We start from the raw sequence: 9687 nt of genomic DNA on the forward strand, positions 1-9687 counted from the left end.
GGACACCGCCCATGGGAGGGGCTCGAGGGGCGGAGCTGTAGCGGGGCCCCGCCCACGGGGGGGTGGGACTCCAGGGGCGGAGCTGGCGCGGGGCTCCGCCCCCGGAGCACGTGCAGCCAGGCACCCTGCAGCTCAGGCCCACGTCCCGCGGGGGGGCAGAGCCCCCCCAGCAGCGCCCACGGGGCACCGCCACAGCCGGCAACAGGGGGCCAACCCTGTGCAACACCCCCAGCACTGTCCCACAGCCCCCTCGCACACAGCCACTCACAAGCCCAGGCTTTATTAGGAACCAACCCGTAAGATACAAATCAAAAACTCCAACATAAAGCCGTGTGAAAGAGTTATGTACAGGTCTGTCACAGAGAAGAGCGCACGTTCCCCGCAGCAGCAGCACTGGCTGCTGGCACCAGCCCCCCCCCCCCGAGCACTCTGCCGGCACTCAGCCCAGGCTCGCCCATCCCCTTGCTCAGGGGTGAGCAAAGCTGCGGCTGCCGATCCCGGCGGAGTCCCCCTGGCCCCAGCTCTCCCTGCACCTCCAGCACCCGTGAGGAAGGGGCTAGTGCAGCCAGCCCACGCTGTGGCACCCCGCTATTCCTCTACCCAGCCAGCTCGCACTCCCAGCAGGATCAGGCAGAACATGCCACTGAACAGGAAAATACAGTGACGCCCTCCTGCAAAAAGACCCTCGCCAGCAGGAAGGCAGCGAAGGCCACAGAGGGCTCCCCAAGAATGCAGCGGGAGCGGAAGAGGACATCAGGCAAACTGCACCCAGACAGAGCTGCAGCCAGGGAGATGGCATGTCAGTGTACTGCACAGCCTCAGGGGCAATGCCACGTCTCCTCATGACTGTATTCCCCACCTCAGCCCGTTATCTAGAAGTCTTACCAAAGGGACCTAATCACCCTTACCATACAAGCCACAAGAGCAGAGAAGGGCAGCTTGCAGGTGATGCTGCCTTTGAGACCACCATTGGAGAGGAGAAAACCCTGTCCCATTGCAGCCTCCACCTCCCTTCTCTGGGAGGGGACACTTAGAGCCACTGTGGAGACAGCCAGAACATCAAGCACAGCTCTGTTGTAGAGCTACCCAGACTGACAGAAGCTGTTCCCTGCTCCAGTCTCACAAGATTCCCCACAGCTCACCTACTGGAGCAACAAAAATCAGGAAAGTGGCAGCACTTGGTTTAAGTACAGTAGGAAGAGAGCTCAAAAAGAAGAGCAAATTCATCTGAGATTAATGCAGAAAAACAGTTTCAAGGGAAGTCTATGTTTCAGAAAGAAGAAGCTGTCACAACTCCTGCCCCTCACATTGGAGTTACAGTTCGGTCAGTTTTATGTTTTCTTCTTTAGCTCTTCAAATCTCCGTGAAAGATCATCAAAGTCAATGTCTTCAGAGGCAGAAGAGTTGGCGCCGGCAGATGCTGTTGGCAGCGTATCGGGCACGGATGGTAATTCAGGCAGCACAAAGGTATCAATGGTATTAGGAGCTCCAGCTCTTGGTTTAGGAGAAGCTTCTGACTTGGGTCCGGGCCCTATGTAGAGTAAGAGAAATATAATTTCACCTCACCATCATCACACACTCATCAGGCCAAACAGAGCCACACGAAAGGAAGGTCGTTCTACCAAAAAGGCTGTACCAATGTATTTTTCTGAACAGGACCAGTGCTCACGTACCTCTAACTGCATGTAGACTCAATGGGGAACAACACGTTTCAGGTTTATGTGGCTGCAAGGGGCTGCAGCGATGGAAGATCTACACCGGTGACCCTATGCTATGGCTGCACCAGACAGTGCAAGATCCCCCTCCACTGTCCACAGACAGCTGCAGGTGGGCTGAAGCTGCCACATGCCTATACAGGCTGGACTGCATCATGGGGATTCAAAGTCCCAATTTTCTCCATTCCGACACCTGCAGTCACATGCTGTCACCCGGCTGTCAAACTGAAGCATACAGCCAGATCCAGGGCACCCACAGACCTATTTCCTTCAGGACACATCAACACTCCCCAGAAGACTCCATCAGATCATCAGAAATCCTCGCTGGACCCAGCAAGGGTCTACTTACTCTAAAAACCCTCTCTGCCCTTATCAAGTCCTAGACACCAAGTGCTTTCAAAACACACAGAGCATAATGACACTGTACAAGGCAGGACAATTTTGTTATGATCCAATTACAATGCACGAAGCACCTCATAAGCCTTTAGGCAGCTGGACCAAGGGATAACAGCTATCTCTACTAGTCCTGCTCTGCCATATGCTGCCTCAGCACTGACATTAATAAAAACCTATCTACCCTCTTAGTGCTTACTTCTTTCATTCCATCGCTGCAGATCAATATTATTTACACCCTGTAAAAATATATTATCACTTAGAGCTGTTGCTTTCTCACTTTATCCTGCAATGCCCTATACTTGATCTGATGAGACAGCTTAAGCTGGAGACCCAGTTCTGACTCTGAAGTCAGACTCTAGTTTTTTAGTTATCCAGTGGAAGTCTGAATCCTCCCTGTTTTGAGGGCATACTCCCCATTTCCATCAGAGTCCTCTCCAAACGCAAATCCTGTCAAGTTCTACACATTGCTCCCTAGATGGAAAGCTTCCTCCTAGAGACACTAGGACCCCAAGCTAACCAGAGGCCCAACCACCGTAGGTTTCCCATACCTCTTGACATACTCACCAGCCACCGGTGCAGAAGCGTCCTTGTCAGCATTAGGCTCATCAATCTGAAAAAGACTCTCAGTGACTACAGCTCTCTCCCCTACCAGGTACAGAATCACATAGGTGCGTAGGCACTGCTCATGGGCAACAGCAGCCACACTCATGCAGAGCAATGCATACCCCACTCCCCCCCAAGAAGGCAGGCAACCCTGGCTTCTAGCACACTCAGAAGAATCTTCTCCTCTTGCCCAAAAAAGGAGGCAGTGCTTTGATTTTCCTTTTCCTCCCTGTCAAAACAGCTTCACTGGCCATATTCTGGAACTGAATAAACAAAGCATATCCACCAGCAGGTCTGAAATATTTATCAAGGACATCAGTGGGAGAAGACTGCACTCTTCATCCACATAACCACACCTACAGCCTCCTTTCTTTCATACACAATAGACGGGTCCCTGTAATCAGTAGCAAGGTACAAAATGACTCCATCTCAGGTCTTGGTCTGGTTGGGACAAAGGCCCATGGCCTGGTCATTTGTGCTCATATAACTCCTCATCCCCAGTGGGCTGCAGTCAGTGACATCCATCCCCACCCATCTAACAACTGCTGTATCTGTGCCTGCATCTCCTGGACTCAAAAGCTGCTGTGCAGCTAGTACAAGGTGTTACCACATATAGGTGCTTGGCTATGCTCATCCCTACTCGGGGTACTGCAAAACCAAGATGCATGTCACTGAAAGCAAAGCGGGAGGCATGATCATGAACTGCAGCAAGAAAAACATGGACAAGTGTAGAAAGAGAAGATTCCAGCCTCTCCTTCGTTGTCCCTAAGGACTGAGAAAAGTCCGGGAAAGGAATAGTGTTTAAACATCTGGGTGAGCCAAAACTGTCATCCAGGCTAACTATGAATTAGTTCAAAAGCCATAATTAAAAAGACTGAAGTTGATAAAACCTTCACATTCCAAAATAACTGAATTTGTGGACTCTGCTGGTTAGCTGCTTATCACCATTTTAACAATGTAGTAAAATAAATCTTGTCTTTCCTTTGAAGCCTAAACACAATTGAATGAGCAACTTCTCACAAGTCATCACTCCATCACATGCACTCAGTGATTCACCACACCCGTAAACAATGTCAAGCACCACCCCAAAAGCTCCAGAGGTTAACAGCAATGTGCTTAATGAACATTTGCCTTTTCTGTGGCTACCACTGCCCTCTTTTTGAGGTTATCTCTGATGACTACAGTGGTGATTCAGCTCAGGCACTTACAGACTCGTATGTTGGTGGAGTGGCTGGAATTGGTGGTGGATGGATATTAGTGAAAGGCTGGTAGGTCCCCACTGGTACGCCATTGAAGTTCTCCTGTGCAGAGAGATTACAGTCATGCACCAGACTACTCACCTGGGAGAGCAAGCATGGGACACAATACACCTACAGCTGATACAGGAGTCAGAGAAAGTAGTATAAGACAAATGCAGTAAAGTATCCAACCCGATATAGTTTACACTTACTGGGAAAATAGTATTAAGTCGAATGTAGTGACCTGGAGCAACCAGACCCAGCTAACAAAACTGTGGGTTATTCTACAAAGCCTGCATGACTTGAATACTTGATCTTTCAGGGCATGAGAAGTACCAAGACAAAATGGGTAATACCCTGCATTAAGCACACCTGAGCCATTTCTCCTGAGTGCAGCATCACAAAACAGAAAGGAGGTCTCTGGCTCACTTGAGACTTTGTATTACCCTCACTTGTAACACAACAGTGCCTGAAAGACCTAGACTCGGCACAAGTCCTCAGCATATTTATGTCCGGGCCTTCAGCTAGATGATGATACTTGGCCCAGAAGGCAGAGAACAGTGATCTTTTCAGCTCCCACTTTCCACTCCTGCAACAAATCATCTCCAAGAGCCATTGGCCCGGTCCCCTTCCTGTGCAGGGTCACATTTTTTTGTGCTGCTCCCACCCCATAAAACTCACCTGATTTCCTTGACTGAATCTTGGCACACTACCAGCCTACCAACTCCAAAATGCAGTTCCCAACCAACCCCTGGTCAAAAGCATGGCAGTCAGAACACTGCCTCCAGCCTTAAGTCTACACTCCTCTGTTCCGTGAAGGCAAAGAGGGCTGACTGGAGAACAGGGGTAGGAACCCCCACAGTCAAGAAACAACATGAAGTTTCACCTGCATCGCCAACCAGTTCCATCCTATGCAGTCAGTCTCACACCAACACGACGGCCTTCTGACACATCAAGCTATCTGTTACAGACACTTCCCTGTCAGCAGGCACAGGGCTAAGCGCCACAATCAGAGTCTTCCACAGAAAAAGGAAATGCTCAAAGCAAAGGTACTTACTGGTCCCTTTGGAGGCGGATAAGAGAAGGGCGGATTTGGTGTTGGCATAGGCATAGGCATCATCACTGGCATGGGTACTATTCCATCATGACCAAGCAGCGGGGCTGTAAATCCACCACCTCCTCCCCCTCCGTGGCCACCCTTCTTCACATCATCTGTGAATCCTACATCAATCAGATCTGCCTCTCCGCCTGCAGGGGCTTCGGCCTGGAGAGGGCAGAAGAATTCTGCTCACCAACACATCTCTATTCTGATCACAGCCCTCTGAACAGCATCAGATGCAGCATTTGTCACTGAATAAGATGGGACAGAGCACAAAAGAGCTATACAGTGATATTAATGGGAATCAGAAAGGGAACCAGACTATAGCATGACTAACTGGCCACATGACGTAGGGCTCTGGGAACGAGCAGGGATTGTGCTATACTAGGACTGTCTAGAAGATACCAAAGCACAATTACCACTGAGTTCGCTGCAATGCCACAGCCCTGTGCTCTGAAAGCCTGACAGCACTAACGGGACATTTCAGCCACTGGAACACAGAAGGGAGCTCCAGACTTGCAGGTTCCTCACTCACCATCACCACTGAGTCAGGCTCATAGGGCACATTGTAGTTCTTGGCAATCTCGATGAGGTATCTCTCCACCAGAATCTTGGGCGGTGCCTCCACGCTCAGCTTGTGCATCAGCTGGAACACAAGGGTGCACAGACACTCAGTGGGACTGGGGCAGCGCAGTGCAGCAGAGCCCTATGCCAGCCAGGGCCATCAGCTGTAGGGAGTGAGGCCTCTCCTCCCAATACAGCACTGCTGCAGAGGAGGCTGCTGGCAATCACAGCCCAGGGCTCCATGCACTCTGCTCCTCTCCATCCGCAGCCAGCACAGGAGGGCCCTGCCTGCCAGAGATCTCAGCACTGTGCTCTCATGCTCCAATGCAGACAGGACCCCAGCAACACAGCTGGCCCACCCTACTCTGCAGTGAGCCACAGGCACCAGCCACTGGCCACAGGAAAAAAGGGCAGAAAGCCACAGCAGGCTTGTCTGTTCTGCCAGCTCCAGCTTGCTGCAGCTGTCCACCAGTTCATTACCCTGTCATTGACTGTCCCAATCTGGTTTGTCCGGCACAGCTTCCCATACTCCTTGCTGTACTTGGCACACAGCTGATCAGCAACCTGCAGCAGGAGAGAAACTCTGGGAAAGTGCACACCCTTGCTTTCCCCCACCACACACTGCACATCTGCTGTAGCCCCTACAGCTGCCTACCCCACCCCAATTGCCCACATTTCTGCCACTGAGAGCCCCGGCTGAGCAGCCTTAGCCATCCCCGATGCTCCAGGGACACCTACACTGGGGTATCCATCTGAAGAGCCCATAAAAACATGTTATTTGCCTTAATGACAGCCTCCCAAAGGCCTCCACTAGCTTCTGGCAGTGTCAGACCCACCCCGCATGCATTAATACCCCTCAAACAACCCTACTCACAATCTTCAACTCAGCCACTTCCGACTGGAGTCGTGGTGCAGCCCAAATCAGTGTAGATACTGCTTCTGCCAGGCCAGAGTCCAGCTCCCTAATGGCAACAGAAGACAATCCTATCTCCACACCAAGCACCTAGTCTTTGCCACCCTCAATCTGCTTAGCCTGAAAGTCCCCATCCTCCGTGCTGGGCTCCAGAGCCTTCCCTCCCTGGGGAAGAAAAGATCTCTGGAGGCCCTAGGACACCAAAAGAAACACAGGTGCCCTTCTGTACTCTAGGCCTTCCCCCAGCAGTAGCCCTCCCTGAGCCCGGGGGCCTGGACCCTCTCCCACAAGATACCATCTAGGCCAGAGCTTACTTCATGGACTGAATCAAGCCAAAGCGGGCTAGCAGCAGATCACAGTACAGCTCCAGGATCTCCATGGCCTCCACAAGGTAATCTTCACGGATGATGTGCTCCACACGAATCCTGGCGCGCTCATCTTTTCCAGCTGCCAGATAATCTGCAATCTCCTTCCTTGCCTTCTGGGCCAACTCAGCTACAGCACATATGCCCCAAGGCCAGTCACTGTAGTGGCAGGGGCTTCTGCCTCCATGCCCGCCCACAGTTACCATCACAAGCTTCTCCCTCGCCTTCATAGAGCCTCTGCAACCCAGGGCACTCAGCCATGGCTTGGTGGAGCCCTTGTGTCTAGGTCCTAGTGCACTAACCCACAGGACAAAGGAGAGTGGGCTTTTAGCTGCCAGAAACACTCCTACACCTTCAATTTCCCTGTAGAGCCAATCAGAACCAAGGATCTTATCTGCGTCTGGGCAGGGCAGGACAGCAGAGGTGCGGAGGGCCTCCCACAGCACCCAGTGAGTTTCCTAATACACTGTGAACACAGAAGGCCCAGGAAAGGCCCCGCAGGTAAACTGTCATGTCCCTCCATACACAGCCCACAGCTGCCACCCCATGCACCCCATAAATTGCCCTCTGACACCTGCCAGGAAGATGAACAGAAGCCCTGCTGTTGCCAGCCAGCTCCTTCTGGGTAGTCGTGCATCGGCACAACCTGCAAGGCCTGGGTCCAGCAAGGAAGAGCAAAAGACTACTCCCTGCTCAGCCCTGACTCCAGAAAAATCTTCTCCTCGATTCTCCTGAGCCCTAAAAGCATCCTGGGTCACACATGCCCCCTCAAATACTTACTCTTCTTCTTCTCCAGCAGTTTGAGGCGATTGATGACAAGACGCAGGTTGACTCGCAAGCGCTCAGCTTTGAACCCAGAGCCCAACATGATAAACGCTTTCTGTGGAAGAAGAGAGGAAGGTCATTGGAACCAAGAGCTATTGGTCAGAAAGACAGCAGTCACTACTTTACTTGGGGGCAAAAAAAAATCCCAAGCCAAATTCCCCAAACAGTCACAGGCCTGCTATTCCTGAATCCGGTTATTTACAAATGACTGGACCTACAGTACTCATCATTCTCCCTCCCACTTTACAACTCTGCACCTAAGCAAGGCCAACAGGGAACAGAAACTTCCTGGATGTTCCCATTCTGATAGACTGAATCTCAACCCCAGAAACAGATGTAAGCTGATAAAGAACCGGGACTACACCATAAATAGGAACGGGGTTAGAAAACATATTCTAAAATAATAAGTTAAAGGCCTGGGTCTATTTAATCTCAGTAAGCGACACTACCACTGATGTGAATAGCAGAGCACAGTGAAGTTTTAAGAATGTTAGACAAACATCTACCAGCAGTGGTCTAGGAAAATATGATTGTGCCTCAGTTCTGTAAGCTGAGCTGACTGAGATGGTATTATGAGGTTCCATTCAGCCCCAGATTTTTTTGTGTAACAGCTGTATAATTACCCCAAGGACTGTACAAACTAAGGCTGTAACAGTCCTGCCATCAGAAGGAAAAAGTTGCCATTCCACATTCCCCCCCAACTCTTCCTGCTTACTGAACACATGCTCTGGCATATCTCCAGTGTCTCATGAGCCAGTTCAACTCAGCCCTACTGAAAGCTAATTAAAAAGACATTTTATTACAACATTTTGTTATGCCACAGACTGTTGATTTAAAAATGCTTCCACAAGAGCTATCACACAGAAAGACCTCAATTTGTACCTGAAGGGCACATTGGAGCAGACTTTTGGACAGCAATAGTATTTTGTATATAACAAGTGGCTTACATAAGATTTATTATCATCTAGAGTATATCCAGTTTACTTAGCTGATCCATTCACACATCAATACAGTAATTTCAATGACGCACAGAACCAATCAAGCTCAAAAAACATTCCTACAAAAATATGTATGTCTGATGCCAGAAGAAGTAATTTTTTCCCTTCTGTGATTGGAACATACTCCTACAATATTAAAATAACTTTACAAGAAACCTTCTCAGTGCGAGTTGCAATGCCTCTGTAAAAGGACCTATTCAATGACTATTCTGATTAACAACTTGTATTAACAGATTCATTAAAAAAAAAAAACAAAACCAGCCTTTAAGTAGCAGCCACCTCACCAGCCATTCTTTCACAACCACCTTGCTGTCGTTCTAAAAAGTTCTGTTGCCCCCACTCCTCCGCATAAGGTTCTCAGCCACGCTGCTACACAAAGGCTAATCCAATTTTTCCTTCCCTGTACCTCGCCTTCCCATCCGTCCCTGCAGACGGGCTGCGACTCCGACCAAACCGAAACGAACCTTTACGCGTACAGCAGGTAATTAGCCTGTCGCCAGGGCGGTTTCCAGGTGCGCCAGCCAGCCGGCGAGACCCGCCGAGCAGCCCCAAGGCCGGGGCTCGTTCAGCGAAGCGCACAGCAGGCCCCGGGATGGCTTTACCGGCGCGGCTGTACCCCGACAGGGCTGAGGGGGAGATACCCCTCACCCCCCCGCCGCCGCCCTCAGCGAGCTGGCGCCGACAGCAGGTCCCCCCGCGCGGGCGGAGCAGCGCGGACCCCGGGGCCGCCCTCAGCCCCACCAGCGGGCGCCCAGGGCAAGGCACCGCCTCCCGCCAGCGCCCTCGGGGCCGCCGAGCGCGCCCCGCCGCCCCGAACGCGGCCGCCCCGCCGCAGCCCCGCTCACCGCCCGCGCAGGCCGCGGTCACCCAAAATGGCGGGCCGCCGTGCGCATCGCCGCATCGCGTGCGGAGGGATCCGCGGGGGTCGGCGCTCCCGGCTCCCGCCCCGGGGCGCCCCCGCGCTGGCGCGG

The 9687-nt window shown here is 51.7% G+C and overlaps 1 protein-coding gene across 2 annotated transcripts; it reads right to left on the reverse strand.

The window, feature by feature from the left end:
* Nucleotides 1–264: 264 nt before the first annotated feature.
* Nucleotides 265–9676, reverse strand: IST1 (IST1 factor associated with ESCRT-III). Of its 2 annotated transcripts, none has more exons than XM_042797359.1 (10): nt 9562–9676; nt 7674–7773; nt 6843–7023; nt 6490–6577; nt 6096–6179; nt 5587–5697; nt 5010–5216; nt 3923–4015; nt 2676–2721; nt 265–1531 (listed from the first exon to the last, which is right to left on the reverse strand). In XM_042797359.1, exons 2-10 carry the CDS (start codon nt 7759–7761, stop codon nt 1332–1334), a joined length of 1098 nt encoding a protein of 365 aa, XP_042653293.1. In that variant the 5' UTR covers nt 7762–7773; nt 9562–9676; the 3' UTR covers nt 265–1331. The 2 variants fall into 2 exon arrangements, with proteins under 2 accessions (XP_042653293.1, XP_032837679.1); XM_032981788.2 differs by lacking the exon at nt 9562–9676 and adding an exon at nt 9181–9511.
* Between the last annotated feature and the right edge of the window lie 11 nt (nt 9677–9687).

Source organism: Tyto alba, unplaced genomic scaffold (genome assembly GCF_018691265.1).
Source record: "Tyto alba isolate M040663 unplaced genomic scaffold, T.alba_DEE_v4.0 Super-Scaffold_26, whole genome shotgun sequence".
Lineage (NCBI taxonomy): Eukaryota > Metazoa > Chordata > Aves > Strigiformes > Tytonidae > Tyto > Tyto alba.